General features: G+C 67.6%; 1 protein-coding gene across 1 annotated transcript in view; it reads right to left on the minus strand.

The window, feature by feature from the left end:
* MUC5B (mucin 5B, oligomeric mucus/gel-forming) overlaps positions 1 to 14,878 on the minus strand; it is a 37,853-nt gene extending 22,975 nt beyond the window's left edge. The window contains exons 1-30 of the mRNA XM_034644858.1: positions 14,788 to 14,878; positions 12,603 to 12,674; positions 12,110 to 12,160; positions 11,539 to 11,800; positions 11,314 to 11,428; positions 11,090 to 11,180; positions 10,761 to 10,867; positions 9,732 to 9,933; positions 9,132 to 9,257; positions 8,907 to 9,024; positions 8,667 to 8,805; positions 8,230 to 8,340; positions 7,914 to 7,983; positions 7,419 to 7,556; positions 6,902 to 7,066; positions 6,479 to 6,573; positions 5,380 to 5,506; positions 4,925 to 5,180; positions 4,555 to 4,610; positions 4,369 to 4,469; positions 4,135 to 4,286; positions 3,698 to 3,836; positions 3,496 to 3,609; positions 2,626 to 2,805; positions 2,040 to 2,279; positions 1,158 to 1,314; positions 797 to 925; positions 554 to 698; positions 419 to 462; positions 47 to 325 (exon numbers count right to left, since the gene is read on the minus strand). Of these exons, the coding sequence (XP_034500749.1) occupies positions 47 to 325; positions 419 to 462; positions 554 to 698; positions 797 to 925; positions 1,158 to 1,314; positions 2,040 to 2,279; positions 2,626 to 2,805; positions 3,496 to 3,609; positions 3,698 to 3,836; positions 4,135 to 4,286; positions 4,369 to 4,469; positions 4,555 to 4,610; positions 4,925 to 5,180; positions 5,380 to 5,506; positions 6,479 to 6,573; positions 6,902 to 7,066; positions 7,419 to 7,556; positions 7,914 to 7,983; positions 8,230 to 8,340; positions 8,667 to 8,805; positions 8,907 to 9,024; positions 9,132 to 9,257; positions 9,732 to 9,933; positions 10,761 to 10,867; positions 11,090 to 11,180; positions 11,314 to 11,428; positions 11,539 to 11,800; positions 12,110 to 12,160; positions 12,603 to 12,674; positions 14,788 to 14,857 (4,051 nt within the window). The 5' untranslated portion in view covers positions 14,858 to 14,878. The remainder of the gene's footprint in view (positions 1 to 46; positions 326 to 418; positions 463 to 553; positions 699 to 796; positions 926 to 1,157; positions 1,315 to 2,039; positions 2,280 to 2,625; positions 2,806 to 3,495; positions 3,610 to 3,697; positions 3,837 to 4,134; positions 4,287 to 4,368; positions 4,470 to 4,554; positions 4,611 to 4,924; positions 5,181 to 5,379; positions 5,507 to 6,478; positions 6,574 to 6,901; positions 7,067 to 7,418; positions 7,557 to 7,913; positions 7,984 to 8,229; positions 8,341 to 8,666; positions 8,806 to 8,906; positions 9,025 to 9,131; positions 9,258 to 9,731; positions 9,934 to 10,760; positions 10,868 to 11,089; positions 11,181 to 11,313; positions 11,429 to 11,538; positions 11,801 to 12,109; positions 12,161 to 12,602; positions 12,675 to 14,787) is intronic.
* Between the last annotated feature and the right edge of the window lie 1,899 nt (positions 14,879 to 16,777).

Below are 16,777 nucleotides of genomic sequence, written 5' to 3' on the forward strand. Positions count from 1 at the left end.
GGGGTGACCTGGGGCCGTCAGTCGTGCGGAAGACGCCCGCTCTGACCTCCCGTTCCGCCCAGACTGCTGCCTGGGGTCGGGGCTTGGGAGAGGGAGGCAGGACGAGCAGCGCGTCCACCAGGCTCACCTGTCGTGGCGAGCGGGGCCACGGTGGTGGTGAAGGTGAAGGGTGTTGTGGACGGGGTTCCAGGACATTCCACAGCCCTGCGAAGGATCGTTCCGTTGTGTCCGCAGATGGCCATCAGGCAGGCTCCGAGCCCGTCGGTCGTGTTGTAGATGACGTCTTCGTAATGGTAGGTCCTGCCCTCGTAGACGCAGGTGCAGGCTGGGAGACAGGGCCGGCACGCGGCTCACGCACAGCCCACAGCCCCAGCCCCCAGCCCAGCCCCCAGCCCCGCGTGGCACCCTTCAGCCTTACCTGCGAGGCTGTGCGTGCACCGGAGGCCGCCAGCAGTGCATTCACTGGGGAGGAGGAGAGGGGAGCACTGAGGGCCCGCCCGGCCTGGCCAGCGCCCCTCCCGGCCCCCCGCCCACTCACCACCCGCCGGTTCACCAGCTCTGGCAGTTCTCTGCTGCGGGGACCCTCGCGCCCACGTCGTGGTATTTCCCGTCCTCATCGTAGCAGCCGCACTGGGCCACACACTGCATCTGGTCCTCGCTGAAGAACGGCTCACTGGGCGGGCACTTTGGGTAGCAGCCTGGGCAGGCACAGCGCACGGAGGGGACTCACCCTCGTGGCCAGGTGCTGGGCGCTGTCCGGGTGGCCACCCCGCTGCCTGTGTCCCTCCCCCCTCACCTTCCAGGCCACGCAGGTCGTGCAGACAGCGGCCGCTCGGGTTCCGGCAGGTTCTCATGCAGGGCGCGCCGCACGGCTGGTAGTGCCACTCGCACCGGCCATCGCGGTTGTAGTAGTCACAGAACAGGGCTGCGTGTGGAGGGGAGAGGCTGAGGGCGCGTTCCTTGCTTCCAGCTCTGCCCTCAGAACGCCAGTCCCTCACCAGCCCTCCTGTCCCGTGGCCGCCTGCCCTGCTGGTCTGTAAGCACACAGACGGGCACGCCCGTGGGCACCTAGGCGCCAAGGATCTCGGGCTTACCATGTATGGGTCAGGCCCCACCCCTGCACCCAGCCTTCACCACCGCAGCAGAGCCCCACTCACGGCAGATGTCCGGGGTCCGCCAGGACACGCACACGCCCATGTCGCGACAGGCCTGGGCATAGGCGGCCACGGCCGTGCAGAAACACTCACAGTCGCCCCCCGAGTCACAGGCGCATGCATCGCCCACGCAGGCCTCGTAGTACTTCGTGGGGTCGACCTGGGGGGAGGGAGAGGGTCCACTTAGCACAGTCAGGGGACTGCCAGCCCTGCACGAGCGCAGGGGCGGGCTGCATGTGGCACCCACACCTGCAGTCTGAGATCGAGACTCCCACCCACCTGGGCACCTTCCCCCGTGCCCACATCACGTCTGTGGCTACAGACGGCCCTCCCTGCAGCTGTGTTGTGACCCTGCCTGTGTCCTCGGGGTAAGGGGCAGCCTCCCAGCCACACTCCTCCCACGAGCAGCGGAGCCCAGAGTGGACCCAAGACATGTTTGCCAGCAGCCCGTTACTCCTAAGCCGGCCGCATGGCACCGGCAGATCCTGGGTCCTGAGGCCATGCCGGTGAGTGGGCCCCGGAGTCCTCGTGAAGGTCACAGGAAGGTCCTTAGGGAAGAGTCTCCGAGGCAAACCACTGGTCCTCAGAGCTTGAGAGGCCCGGCAGTTTGGGGAACGTGGGTAGGACAGGGAGGTGATGCCAGGGGTCCGTATGACTTCTAGGGGGACAGGCCTGAGTGGTCAAGGAAAGCCACGGGGATGCTCCGGGCTGGGACTCCCAGGCAGTGCTCGTGGCACTCCGTTTGGACCTCCCGCCCGGCAGGCACTCACGTCATGTCCGAGCTCGGAGGCGCGGCCCAGGCCAGACCCAGTTCTGGCCTGGAGGGGAGGAGGCAGCCCCAGCCCGCCAGAACCCCCCCAGCCAGTGCCCCCACCACCAGCCCACCTGAGAGTGGCAGGCGGTGAAGGCGGCGCCATTGATGATGCTGCACTGTTTCTGGGCCCAGGACTTGCGGTACGGGTTGGCGGCGCAGGGGTCCCTGGGGGCCGGGGCGTCGGGGCAGGACGGGGAGAACTTCCAGCTGTTGCCGAACTCCAGCGCGCTGCCCACCACGGACCGGCTCCGCGTGGTGAAGTCATTGCCCGCGTTGTCGTCGAAGTTCCCGCACAGCCCGCAGACCCGGCCCTGCAGACGGGGGACGGCGGCACCGGGGGCTCAGGGCACAGCGCCCAGCCCGGCCTGGCGGGGGGGGGCTCAGGGTAGTGCCCTGCGCACATGCAGGAGGACGGGGCGCACGGTGGGCCCCGTGGTCAGCAGGCATGGGGACGCCAGAGAGCTAGAATGCGTTCTAACCAGGACTCTGCCTATTGGTCGGTTTGGTCTCAACACACCCGTTCCAGAAGTCAGCGCTGGGAGTGGACTCGCCCTGGCCGTCAGTGGACTGTCAGCTGCCAGACAGCCTCCTCAGGGCCAGATCTCGGAGGAGGGGCTCTGACCCTATCCAAAGGGGTCCACAGCCCGCCCGTCTCACCTTGTGGTCCTGCTGCAGTTGGATGAACACGCTTGTCTTGCGGTCCCAGGACAGCACCAGGCCCCCGGGAGTCTCCACGGTCAGGTAGATACCCATGTACCGGACTCTGTAGGGCAGGTCTCGGCCTGGTCCCCGCTGCAGCACCTTGTAGGCTCCCTCGTGCAGGACCAGCTCGGAGTTCTGCAGAGGGCATATGCAGCTCGCTGTGCAGGGACTGAGGGCCACCCGAGGCCCGGGTTGAGGGCCCCCACGGACGGTCAGGGGCCTAAGGCCCAGGGCTGGGGTCAAGGGTGAGCTGCCACCCGACACTGTCAGCGAACATGAGGCAGGACGCCAAGCGGGGTGTGCCGGGAGCCTGGGGAGGCCACGTGGAAGGTCAGGGCCACAGGTCACTGGGGTGATGCCCCCGGCCAGCAGTGCGGCTCTCTGTCTGGTGAACTCTGACCTCCCTCTGCTGGAATTGGGCACCCCAATGTAGTGGGCTGAAAACAGGGCCTCCGAAAGTTATGTCCACCTCCCAGCCCCTGTGAGGGCGACCTTGTTTGGGGAAAGGGTCTCTGTGGGAGTCAGGGAGGGATGAGCTCCTGCGGATTAAGGTGGGCCTCATGCCAAACACAGGTGTGTCCCTGTGACAGGAGAGAAGGGGCGGGACCACGGGGGAGGGGCGGCGGAGCCCCGGGGCTGGGGGAGGCAGGAGGGAGCCCCCCTGGAGGCTGGCAGGGGACTCGGCCCCCGGGACACCTGCTGCCCGAGTCTCAGCTCAGAACAGAGAGAATGCATTTCTCTGGCTTCAGGTCCCCTGGCTGTGACCATGTGTCCAGGCAGCCCCGAGGGCAGACAGAGGGACAGGGCCCCCGGTGGCCCACTCACCCCCAGGAACAGCTTGATGGCCTTGGAGCAGGTGACGCCCGTGGTCCCACAGGGGACGTTCTCGGTGATCACGCGGAAGGTCCCATTGGTGGTGCCGTTGCCCCCACAGTAGTCCTGGAACGGGGACGGGTCAGGCTGAGCTCAGGGCTGCGGGAGCGGACAGGCCGAGTGGGGCGGGGGAGGTGGAGGGGCCCCCGTGTACCTGGGCCAGCGTGTACTCGCAGCTCCCCTCAAAGCTGTAACGCTCCCCATCAAAGGTGATGAAGTGGCCGTCCCCATAGGCCACGCAGGTGCCCAAGCAGGCCTTGCGGGTGCACTCCCACTTGCGGTTCCTGCACGTGCTGTGAGGACAGCGGACAGCCTGCTTGCCCCCAGCCCCGGCCCTGCCACGCTCTCCAGAGGGGCTAAGTGAAGGGGTGAGGCGGGCACGGGCCTGCCACCCCCCTGTCTCTGGCTTCCAAGCCCTTGGCGCCTGGGGTGAGGTGGGGCTGCGGGCCCCGGCGGCAGCTCTCACAGCCTGGCCTCGGGGGCACCTTCCAAGGACAGAGGGGACTGCCCAGGGCTTTCCGGGGGTGGGGGCAAGGCCAGGCCTCAGCTCCTCCCAGCCTCCCTCCCTCCTGCAGAGGAGGCCTGGCCCACCAAGTGTTACAGTCGACCCTGATGGTGTCCCCAGGCTTGTAGGCGGCCTCATTGTGCAGACAGGGGCAGTCGTCCTCGGCCACGCAGCCCCCGCTCCCGTCCGACACCAGCCCCGGGGGGCAGACGCAGCCAGACACGCAGTGGGTGCTGAACTGTGGACGGGCACGGCATCAGTGCGCATCCCCCCATGCGCCCGGAGACACTGGGGGCGGCATGCCCTCCCTGGCCACTCACACAGTCCACGTCCAGCGTGTGGCAGCTCCTGAGACACTCAGCCCCGGGTGTGCCCGCTGAGGCGTTGCTGCAGTCCAAGTACACCATGGGGGCTGCACACCCTGCAGACGGAGGCAGCTGGGCTGGGAGGGGCCCTACCCCAGGCCCGCAGAAGCCCCTGCCCCCGGGCGTGCCAGGAGGCCCTACCTGAGCTCTTCTGCTCCGCTGTTCCCAGGCAACTCAGTTTCCCACCCGCACACGAGCTGTGAGAGACAGACCATCCTGTCTGGGCCCCCTGCCCGTCCACCACCCTGTAGACCCCACCCAGAGCTCTGCCCAGAGCCCCACACACACGCCCTGCCTGGGCGCCAGACCCTCAGAACCCTCTCCCCGGCCAGGGAAGGGGTCCCTCTTCACCGCTCGGTCGGGGGGGGGCAATCCTTCCCTCCCAGGGAGCCCCTCTGTGTTTCAAAATGATCTTCGGGTGTGACACAGGGGGTGAGACTGTTGTGGACCCAGGACGGGCGGTGGGGGGACAGTGGCGCAGGTGGGGGCACGGGCCCCGCTGGCCACTTACCACACCACACCGTTGTCGTGCACCACCTCCCCGGGGGCCACCACGGAGCCACGGAAGTAGCAGGGACAGGCGTCGGCGGGTACGCAGGCGCCCGAGTCGTCCAGGAAGGTGCCCAAGGGGCAGATGCAGCCGTCCACAGGCACGAAGTCGATGCCACAGGTGACGTCGACCTGGCTCAGAGCCCGGCAGGTGGGCTGGCAGCCGTCCACCACGTAGCTGTAGTTCTGGGACTTGGGGCAGCTGCTCACATACTTGGCTGGGGGTGAGGGCAGTACTCCAGTCAGTGGCTGGAGGACCCCCTCCAGGCTGGTTTACATAGCCTGGGACTCAGTTTCCCCTCTGACACCGGGTCCTTAGTTGGCCTGGAGGAGGAGGCGTGAAGCTGGGCTCCCCCCGGGTCCCCAGCGCCCCTGGCCCCACCCCCAGTGCAGCCAGAGTGGGCTGGGGACACTCACTGCACACGCCGTCCCTCCAGCCGCCGAGCAGCACCCCCTTGGAAGCACAGGCATGCACGTAGGAGGACAGGGCCGCGCACAGGCAGTCCTCGCTCTTCTCACAGTTACACGTGTCGAACATGCAGCTCTGGGGACGGAGCCGCGGGGGGCCGTCAGGGACCTCAGCCCACCGAGGCCCCTCCTCTCCCTGTGCATCCTTCCTGGGACCCCCGCCCGGCCAGGCTGGGCCATCTGCCGCAAGCAGGGCCCTCGGCAGCGATGGATGGAAGCGGCCCGGTGGAGGGCTCCCGGGAGGGACAGCTTGTGCACCAAGTGACCACGCAGGCCAGGTTGGGGAGGGGGCAGCAAGAAGGCATGAGGCCGGGCTAAGGTCAGGGTCAGGAGGGGCCTCCGCAGGACCAGGCCGGGTCTGGCTGTATTCTGCCTACGTCGCGGCTTGTGTTCCCTGTGGGGGGCACACGTGGGGTGAAGAGGGTGGAGCTGTGCCACCCACAACATGGGCAGAGGTGGGCCTGGGCCATCCGCTGTAGACACACACTCCTGAGGGTGCATTCGTGCGCACTGCAGGGCTTTGAGTGTCGGGGAAAGTGGCCTACGAGTGAACTGTTGTGGGTTGGGTTGGGTTCCCCCAAAAGCTGCAGAAGCTCTAACCTCCAGGGCCTAAGAAAATGACCTTGTTGGAAATAGGGTCTTTGCAGATGTGATTAAGATGAGGTCATCGGCATGGGCCCTGAATTTGGACACAGACACAGGGGCGAGGCTCGGAGGCGGAGGCTGGGGTGATGTGGTCACGAGCTCAGGAGTACCTGGAGCCCCAAGATGCTGGGAGACGCAGGAGGGGGCCTGTAGCCTTAGGAAGGAGCATGGCCCTGCCCACACCTTGCTTTTGGACTTCTGTCCTCCAGGACTGGGGCGGAAGCAATTCCTCTAGTTCGTAGCCACCTGGCATGTGCCCCTCTGTGACGCCAACAACCACACCCATGGAGGCCCAGGGGAGGACTGACCAGCCCGTGCACTAGCTGTGGGGCGGGGGGGGGCTTGAGCCAGGGAAGCCCCGAGGGGAGGCTGGGCGCAGCTCCAGGTGGGGCAGGGGTCTCACCGAGTGGAAGGGTGCGGGGTTGAGGACAGAGTGGCAGCGGGAGAAGGCTCCGGCCGGGTCAGTCAGCAGGGAGCACCAGTGCTGGGCGTAGTTCTCTGGGACAGGGAAGGCGAGCTAGCTGGCTGCCACCTGCACCCCTCCTCCCCCGTGTCTGCCCACCCCTGCAGCCTCCGCTCCTGCACCCAGACTCCAGGAGCCCCACCAGCCTGGGAGAGCTAAGCTGGAATAGGGGGCTGACCCATTGTGCCAACAGGGCAGCAGGGCACTCGCCGCAGAGACGGTCCCCAGGCCCTGATGCCTGTAGGCATGCACACCCGGGTATCGGGGTCCCCCAGCCCCATCCACCCCAGGGCCCAGTGAGACAGGAGGCTTCGGCTCCCAGGCCCGGTCCAGGTAAACGAGGGCCCCCAGGGGTGGGAGTACCATTCTCCACACTGAGGGAGCAGGGGTCCTCGAAGCTGTTCTTAACATTGGGGCAGGCGGCCTGGGTCTTCCAGGTGTTGGCGAAGGCGGCGGCCGTGCCCTCCACCACGCCACTGAGGGTCCGGAAGTCGTCAGCCTGGTTCTGGTTGAAGTTCCCGCACAGGCCTGGGGAACGGGGCCCAGGGGTGGGGCATTAGCGGGCGTCCAGCCCAGCCATCTGCTAGCCCTGAGTCCCTCTAGAAACCATCGCAGGGCCGACCACCCCAGGATTTTGGCTCCAGGGCCAGCTGCAGATAAGCCCTGCTAGGGTCAGCCCCTGTGCAAAGCCTGTCCTAGTGAGGACAGTGTGGCTCGCTCTCCACCCCCTGCCCCCGGTCACGTCCCCGGGGCCGCAGCTCAGATGTGGGGTGCCCTGGGAGCAGCTCCCGCCCAATCCCTACTTCCGGCCAGGCTCTAGCACATCCTGCTTGCTGCTGAGTCCGGGGACCAGACCCTCCAGCCCTGCAGCCGGCCTCACCGCACGTCTGTCCGTGGTAGGAGGGGTCCAGCCTGAGAAACACCTGCATGAGCGGCACCACCTGCACCTGCAGCTGCAGCCCGAGGCCCGTGTGCACCAGGACGAAGAAGGAGGAGGGCCTGAAGACAGTGATGTTGGCTGCGGGGATGGGCCGGAGTCAGGGTCTGGCCAGACCGAGCCCCCCTTGCTCCTGGGACAGCCCGGGGGAAGGGGAGGGTGCCCTGGGGATGCTCTGGGAGGAGACAGGTGTCTGGTGGGCCCTGGGAGGGGGCGGTGTTGGGAGTGACCAGTCCTGGTCCCCAGGAGGCTCCACACCAGGTCCCCACGGTGGCTGCGATCGGACCATAACCCGCTTGCGGACAAGAAACCAACCATGGCATCTTCCAGAACTGCCCCAGGCCACAGAGGACTAGCAAGGGACCCAGCCGGCTGTGTGCGGGCTCTGGGAGCAGGCCGGCTGGCTGCAGCGTGGCCCAGCCGTCCCGGGCCACGTACCTGCTGATATGGGCAGCCGGGTGTAGATGGAGTTCATAAGCACCCCGCCGTTGGCCTGGATCTGGATGACCTAGGGAGAGGAAGCAGCCAGGTCAGTGGGGGAGGGGCCGGGGAGCGCTCCCCGGGGGCCCGCCCGGCAGAGGCAGAGCCGGGAGGGGAGCCGTGGCCTTGAACCTCCAGCTCCGTGGGACTCAGGGCCGGGGGCTGCACCGGGGCCGTGGCGTTTAAGAAGGGAGCTGGAGTCTGCGTCCTCCAGGCCTCTGTGTCTGGCCGGCTTCCCTGTGTCCGCCCCCCCCACCCCCCACTGGCACCTCACCGTGTCCCCGCCGTTCACGCTGAGCGCCAGCGATTTGAGGCAGTTCTCGTTGTCCGTCAGGCCACATTTGCGCAGCTCGGCCAGCACGCTGAAGCCGTTGCCTGCACAGGTCTGACGGGGCAAAGCCCACAGTGCATTAGGGGACAGTGCGGGCACATGTGGGGAGGCCTGTTCCCAGGGTTGCCCGTGTGGGTACAGATGGATGGTGACCCTCGGTGGCCTGTGACACCTGCGGCCACCTCCAGGCAGCTTGTCTCCAGGCCTGGGGGCCCCTTGGCCCCGTGAGTGTGAGCACAGGGGCTTCCCTTTGGGAATGGGACCCCAGGAGGAGATCCAGGGGGCCTCACCCCCTCTGATGACCATCGAAGGACCCTGCACAGGGGCAGAAGGGGCCTGGAGAGTCCCCAGACAAGCCCGCAAACTCCACTGGGGCGTACCTTGGACAGGACGTAGCTGCAGTCCCCATGCACGTCGTAGAGCCTCTCGTCATAGGTGGAGACGTGCGACCCGCCCCGGACAGAGCAGGTGCCAGGGCACGGAAGGTCCTGGCACTGCCACAGCCCCCCGGAACAGGTGCTGGGAAGGGAGGCCGTGAGCAGAAGGGCGTGGTGTGGAGGAGGCAGACCCCACCCCATGCACCCCACCACCCGCCAGCGGCAGGGCACCAGGAGGCCTACCAGGAGCTGCAGCTGGTGGTGAAGGAGGCGCCCGGGGCGTAGGCGTGGCCGCCGTGGCTGCAGGAGCACTGCTCCAGGGGCACGCAGCCCCCGTGGGTGACGTCATCCAGCACCGTGCCTGGGGACAGTGGGGGGTCATAAGTGGGCCAGGTCGGGGATTGGAACCTCAGCGACCAGGAGCAGCCAGGGGGTGGGGGCCAGTCCCTGAGGGCCAGGAGGACCTGCCTGGGGGGCAGAAGCAGCCGTCTACGCAGTGGTCCTCGCAGAGCTGGGAGCGCTGGGGGTTGGAGCAGGTGTCGGTGCAGGGCGAGCCGCACTCGCGGTGCTGCATGCTGAAGGGGCAGGTCTGGGCTGCAGAGGGAGGCAGCAGTTGGGCCCAGGAAGCCACCAAGTGTAGGGTGGACAGGCAGGCCATCTCTGCTGCCAGCCTTCCACATGCCATCAGGGGTCCCCCAAAGCCACAGCCGGGCCCAAGGAGCCCCTTATTTGGGAGGCTGGGCCCCGCCTGTCGGGCCCCCGGCTGTCTTCTGGCAGGCAAGGGAGCCTGGGGCCCAATGCCTCCTGAACAGCCCCCCTGGGCCCACCTGGCTTCTGGGGTGAGCTCAGCTTGCTGTGCCCAGGCCGGGTCCTCCCTCTGGGCCTCCCAGGTCCCCCAGGCATATTCCTTCTGTTCTCCTGTCCACCCTCCCAACTGACTCCCCTTGTCCGGGGTCCCCAGCCAGATGCCAGATGTCCTGCCCAGGGGTCTTGTCCCCCCCACCCCCATCCCCTGGGACCCCGTGTGGGTGTGGAGCCTGGGGCTGGCCCTGGTCCGGGACCACTCACGGCAGAGGTCCGGGCCCCTCCAGTTCTGGGGCTGTCCCCCCGCGTGGGCGCACTGGCGGGAGTACTCCGCAAAGGTGGCACAAGGGCAGGTGGGGCAGCGACACAGGTCCTGGGTGCAGGCGGCCACGTACACGGCGGGGTCCACCAGCGTGTTGCATTCCGCAAAGGCCCGGCCGAGCAGGGTGCGGTGGCAGACGCCCTCCTGGGGAGCACAGAGGTTTGACACTGTCCACCCTCGGTGCATGTGGGGGGACCCTGGGCCCTACAGACATTTCCAGGCCAGGGGACCCCCTTCCTCCCCTTGAGGTTCCTTTTATCCCTCCATCCATCTGTCCGTCCCACACATTTACCCACCGTTTGTCATCCCTCCACCCTCCCATGCATCCCTCGCCCAGCCAGCCGGCCACCCTCCCATCCTTCCCCTCCACCACCGTGGACGCGTGCCACCCCGGGTGCAGGACTCTGCTTGGCTCTGGAGACAGAGCCGTGACTGTGGAGTCCACCTCCCCTGTGCACTCAGGGCTCCAGGACGCACCTGTCCATGGTGTGAGCACCCAGGAGGGTGTCCCCCACCCCAGAGGCCAGTCAGAGAAGGGGGAGGCCCTCAGGCAGCCCACCGATGAACCCTTCCTCCTTCCCAGCACCCAACCCCCGCCCCCAACAAGCTGGGGGTGGGCTTCAGCTCCACATCCTGATTTAAGGCTCACAGATAGATTCTCAAAGTGGGGTCATCCCAGCTCCCTTGTAGGGCTTCTTTGCCTGGGCTTCCAAGTGCCCCACCACAGGCAGGACTGCGCGTGTGCGGACACGTATTGCCCACTCACAGGGGCATATGTGCTCAGAACATGCGTGCAGTCAGTGCAGGGGAGTTGGTGAGAGGGTGTGTCTCCAGAGTGGAGGCCTGTCCTCTGCCACCCAAGGGCTAGGAGACCCCCTCTCACCCGGACACCGCAGGACCCAGCCCGGGAAGCCTGGTCCACCCTCCTGGCTGTCCCCATGCCCTGCGGGGAGCAGGGGCCATGGGCTCACCCTGTCTGTGCAGTTGCTGGCCGGGGAAGGCGGGGGGTCCTGGCACTGCTCTGTGGGCCCGTCCAGCTTCTGCAGATTCCCGAACTGCACAGGGGTCAGCTTGGCATCTGTAGGCAGGTGATGCTTGGTGTGGGGCGTGCTGAGGGCCCCTGCCCGGGGCACCCGAAACTTCTCCTGGGGTATCACTGCCATGAGTATTGCCCAGTGCCTGGGTGAGGCCACCCCGGGCTGCCCCCTCCAGGTCTCCTCGGGACCATCCAGTTCCCCCCAGGCGGGACCCACAGGCTCGGCTTCCTGACTCCACCCCCCCGACCCCCACGGGCACTCACTGTGGGAGTAGAACTCGTTGACAGCCGGGAGCCCGTTGAAGTCCCCGCACAGACCGCAGGTCTGGTTCGCGTACTTGGGGTCCAGCTCCAGCTGGGGGCAGAGGAGGGGCAGCTCCAGCCTCAGCCAGCCGGGCAGAGCCCACAGCCCCTGCTGCCCCTGCCCCCGGGGTCTGGGAGGCTCTCCCCGACAGGCCTGGAGGGGCGTGGGGGGGGGACATCCTCACCAGGGCGCTGTCCTCTCTGTTCCACATGAAGGTCAGCACCAGCCGGACAGTGACCTTGATGTACACGTTACTCTGCTCCACCAGCAGGCCCGCGCGGCTGTAAGGCAGCTCCTCCCTGGGGTGGAAACTTCCGGTCGTCCCACAGCCAGGTGTCCAGCAGAGTCCAGGGCCTTCCCCGAGCCCACCCCGGAGTCCCGGCTGCTCCCCCGCCTGCCCCAGGCTCACTGTTGCCCATTGATGAGGATGGAGCCGTCGGAGGCCTCCAGCACCAGCCCCTGGGTCTTGAGGACGATGCGGGTGATGGTGGGCCTGGAGCCGGCCAGGCCGCGGCGGAGCTGGACGTTGAAGTCCTCGTAGGCGGCGCCGCAGTGCGCGGAGAAGACATAGTTGCACAGGCCCGGGAAGCGGAAGACGTCCCCGTCGAAGGTCTTGTAGTGGAAGTCGCCCCAGGTGCTGCACACGCGCCCGTTGTGCGCGGGGTTCCGGGCTGCGGGGAGAGCGTGCTGGCGCCCCGGCAGATGCCACCGGGCTCGCCCAGCCACCCGTGGGCAGCCGACCCCACATTGGGGTGGGAGCCACGAGGGCAGCTGCTCGCCAGCCTCGCCGCCCTTAGCTGCCCTGATGCTCCCTGAGAGCCCTGCCCCTGCCCCGGCATCCGGGGCCGGCCCCCAGGAGAGCTGTGCACGGGGAGGGCTCCTGGCTGGGACCCAGGCCATTCCGCTGCCCGCACTGTGCCAGCTTTACCCCCCAGATCTGTGAGCCCCCACCCCGTCAGCAGTGGGCAGCGTCCACTCACAGCTCATGGTGGGCAAGACGGTGATGGGCGGGAGGACGCTCATGCTCCAAGCTGCAGAGTGAGGGTGGGTCACACTAGAGAAGCAGCCGGGCTGGGGAGCCCGTCCTCCTCACTGGCCGCCCTGGGGCAGCAGAGAGACGTAGGCCCCCCTGACCTAGCCCAGCGAGCCCAGGACTAGGGCTGCCCCTCCCGGCCCTCGCCGTCTGCCCCAGACACACCGTTGACCGGGCTTTTCTGTCTGTGGGCTTCCCTGGGTGCGCACGTGTGCATGAGCCTTTCAGCCTCTCTGCTCTGTGCCTTAGCTTCCGTGGGCCCGCGCCCCCTGCCGTCCCTTCTTGTGGGCAGGTGGGACCCAGAAGGGTCTCTGCGTGACGCGCCGCTGATGTGGAAGGGGGTCTGTCCCCCATCCCCCGTCCAGATCCCCAGCCCACTCGGGGCCCAGCCCCTTCCGCCTGCCGGGGGCGCCCCGCCGCCCAGAGCGTGGGCCACGTACCGATGTCCGCTCTCCGACTGAGCGTGGCATCCTCTGTGCTTGCCCGGTCGGGCTCCACGCTGCCCTGGGTCTCTGCGGGGAAAGGGGACGGGAGTCCATGAGAAGCCGGACATTCGCCACCCGTTCTGGGTAGGCTTCAGGGTGGCGGCCCCACGACACGCTACGGGGTAGAAAGCGAGGCTCTGCCGGGATGGGAGTCTCCACAGGGAGCCACAGCTACCCAGTTTCTTGCGCCGACCCCCAGCCTCCCCATCTACAAATTCAGGGCGGGGCCTCATCCTGCCGGGCCAGGGCAGTTGGCGCTGCGGCTCCGGGCAGGAGAATGGAATCAGGAAAAGGCGTTGGCCCCGTTGACCCTGGCCACCCCAGAAGAGGGCTCGGCCCCATCCTGGGCCTCCTTTGGAGAAGGACAAAGACCGGCTTTGTTGGGGAGGCTTCTGGGCATGACTTAGCAGAAACCCAAGACCAGAGCCAGATTCGAGTTAGAACCATCTGTCATGGTGGCAGGAGGCCTGGGGGCCCTGGCACGGGGTGGCTGCCCCCGGGGGCCCGTGTGCCCACCACCTCCAGGCAGGGCCTCTTCCACCAGGCTGACGGGGGCCAAGCCCAAGCGCTCTCCCCCGGTGGCCAGACCCCCACGCCCCCTCACTGCCGTGGTGGGCAGCGGGGAGCCCTCCCAGGCCCCTCTGCCGAGCTCAGCCTGCGGCACCCCCTTCCCATGGCCTTGACCCCCTTCCTTCGGTCTGCCGGGAGTCTCCACGCTCAGCCCAAGACGAGCTTCCTGGGGAGCGGGAGGCGGGGCCCCGATGTCCCCATGTCCCTGGTGCAACCAGCTCGGCGAGGGGCACAGGAGCCGCCACGACAGCGTCTGCTTCCTTTTCGACTATCCCAGCGGGGACCTCAGACACAGAAACCACAGGGACTGGCCCGGCATTAATCTTTCCTTTCGAGGGCCCCGGGTGACTGCATTTCCCAAAGGCACAGCCGCTCCCTGTGTCCACCCCTGACCCCAGACCCGTAGGTCTCCCGCGTGAGCCTGGCCAGGGCCAGCCACTGGCCGCACCCCACGGTCAGAAACCAGAGGGTCTTGCAGGCAGTTGGCACCGCACGCTGCCTCCCCATCCAGGCCCAGTTCCCGCAAGAATTGGCTCCACTGGGGTCCTTCTCAGGCGGGGTCACTCGCCCAGCGAGACCTGGTCTCCATCACTGGGCCAGAGAAATGCCCGGTACCGACTGTCCCTTCACACCGAGGCTGATAGCACAACCATCCCTGACGTGGGGCCTCCTCTCAGACCGCCTTCGCCCACCCCTAGCGGGATTTGCCCCCCTGGAGGATGAGGGGGCTCGCTGGTGGGACCCACTCTTCAGGCACGCGGTCTGAGGCCGGCATGGCCCGGAGAAGCCTGAAGAGCCGGGCCGGCGGGGGCGGGGGGCTGGCTGTGCAAACCAGCCAACAGGAACCTGAATAGCACGGCAGGCTGGGGGGCCCAGCACCCCCACTGGGAGCCGCTATGGGGAGGTCCCCCCTCCTCCCAGCCCTGCTCAGCCCCCAAGAAAGGCGGCCTCTGATGGAGAGAGCCGTGGGCCAGTGTCCAGCTGCCCAGACCCCCGAGCCTGGGCGAGGCACTGCGGGGAGCCCTCGAGGGCACAGAGCTCAGGGCCGGGACCGGGCGGGGCAGCCTGCAGTGGCCAGGGCTCCAGGCCAGCCCTGCTGGGTGTCACCCAGGCAGCCCCTGAGGCCGTGTCTTTCATGTTGACAGTAAGTATGAGGACCAGTGGTGCTTCCCCTAGGTGCTAAGTGCCACGGAGTGGCTGGGGAGGTGCCGAGGGCGGGGAGGTGGGCTCAGATGGGGCTGCCCTGTGGCTGGCTCACCTGTCAGCTGTTCCAACCCCAACCTGAGGTGGAAGTTTGGAGCCTCTGTGGGGGCTGCACTGATGGCTGTCTCCCTCCCAGGGAGCAGAGAGACGCCCAGCTCGGCCTGCTCACCCGGCCCCCACCCCAACACCCTGTGGCCGGTTTTCCCGGGGGGACCCAGCTTCTCTGGGTGCAGGCGGAGAGCCTGGGGCCCCCCTGGGGCACACAGGTGGCATCCTGCTGCCCACTCTCAGCAGGAGAGCTCCCCAGCCAGTGGCCTGCGGGGACCCCGCACCGCGGCGATGGAGCCAGCAGGGTCTGCTTCCTCACCTGTCTTCTGCACCAAGAGCAGGGCCGTGAGGACCCAGGCCAGCGCCAGGCACCCACTCAGGGCACCCATCCTGGGGGCTGGCACGGTGGCGGGCGGTGGCCGGGAGGGAGTGGGCCCCAGTGCTCGCTCCCTGGGGGCCCTGGGGCTTATATAGCAGGAAGCCTTGGCCCCGAGCCCAGCTGCTGGGCCACGCAGGGCTCCGTCCTTTCCCCCGAGGCAGCCACGTGTGTTTGCTCTCGGGGAGGGGCCTCGGCAGGAAAGACGCCTGGAGGAGGAAGGATTTGTGGCTGCGGACCCCTGCCCCCACTCTCCCCCCTCCCCCGCCCCTCCGCCACTCCTGAGAATCAGAGGGAGAGGGGCGGCCACCTAGTGCCAGGACGGTGGTGCCGGCGGCCCATCCTGGGTGGCAGAGCCCCTGCATGCGGCCACCTGGGCCGCCCTGGTCCTGTCTCGCTCACTCAGTAGGGAGGTGGTCAGCACGACCCCACGCTCAGCCCCCAGTTCGAGCCCCTCCCCAGAACCTGGACGAGGCCTCAGCCATCAGGCAGCCTTGGGCGCTGGCCGGGGGCGCTTACCCCTGGTCCCTGGGGCTTCTGCTCAGCTAGGGGGTGGTCAGCCATGTGCGGAGGGCGGGGTGCCTGGGCTGCATGGCTGTGCGGGTCCTGGGAGGAGGCTCCATGCCCAGAGACCTTAGCCCCGCTGACCAGTGCCCCTGTGGATCTCTGGGCTTCTCTCTGTCACCGCGTTCAGATTTGAAGGGAAACTGAGGCCCTGGGAATGGACACCGAGGCTGGCCCTTGCCCAACACGTGCCCTGGCCGAGGCAGGGCCAGAGACTCCCAGCAGGGCAGGTTTGACCCTCACCTGGCTCCTGAGGCTGGCTAGGTGACCCGAGGCCGGGGAGCACAGAGGAAGCCCCTGCCCCTCAGGGTTGCCCAGCCACCAGGGTCCTCGGTGGATGGCAGGCTGTGCAGGGGCTGATGTCTACACGGTGACATGCTCCTGAGGACCCCCGGCAGGGCTGACTGGGTCACCTGGGGGGGCCAGGGGGTCTCTCAACCCCAGTCCTGCCCTGAGTGGGAGCCACGAAGTCCCAGCTTCCCGGCTGGCATGGGCTGGTTGCGGGGGTCACGCGGTAACCTTTTCCCCATCAGTGACTAGCTGAGCCTCACCTCTGCGCCCTTCTGACTCACGCTCCAGACGTCTCCGGCTCTGGCAACAATGCTGGGCACCCTTCCCCACGCCGGAGTGTGTCTGAGAGTGGCCCTTGGGACGGACCCCAGCTGGGAAGCACAGGAGCCCCTCGGGTGGTGGGCAGGACGCCCCCCCCCCGAGCACACAGCGGGGATCCCCCTGCATTTGTCTTTCCAAGGATTCATTCACGGAAGTGGAGTTGCTGGGGCCATAGGAGAACCATCCTCAAAGCTTTCACGGTTTCCCCTGGCAGCCACCCCTCAGCTTGGGTGATGGCCCCTCAGGCCATGCGTGTCTGGAGGCCTAGGGTCGGCTGGTTCCCAGCCTCTTTAGAGCTGGGAGGGCGCACCCACCTGGGAGCCGGCCCCTGATTCCGCATCGAAGCTCCCGCAGACGGGCCTTACGTCCGCGGCCCTGCGAACCTCTGGGCCTCCCTCAGCCTGAACCCCGGGGCCCTGCCCCTGCTGCTTCCCGGAGGGCTCCGGCCACACCCAGGCACCTGCCCTGCTGGCCCATCCCTCAGCGCCCCGACTCAGCGAGCACCCCACCGCCATCAGAGGGCCCGGCCAGCCACCCCCTCCCGCCACTGCACATGTGAGCAGCGCTGGGCACCTGAGTTTGTAAGTTATTCGGGGCTTCACGTTTGCCATCTACCCCTCCCCGCCCCCACCCAGGAAGGAGAGCCCCATGTGGGCAGGGGCCTTGCCCAGTGTTCAGAGCTGGCACACAGTAGGCACTCAATCAATGTGCCGAACGAGTGAGGTGGAGACCTGGCGAGGTCCGGATCCTGCGTGGC

Source organism: Ailuropoda melanoleuca, chromosome 16, assembly GCF_002007445.2.
Source record: "Ailuropoda melanoleuca isolate Jingjing chromosome 16, ASM200744v2, whole genome shotgun sequence".
NCBI lineage: Eukaryota > Metazoa > Chordata > Mammalia > Carnivora > Ursidae > Ailuropoda > Ailuropoda melanoleuca.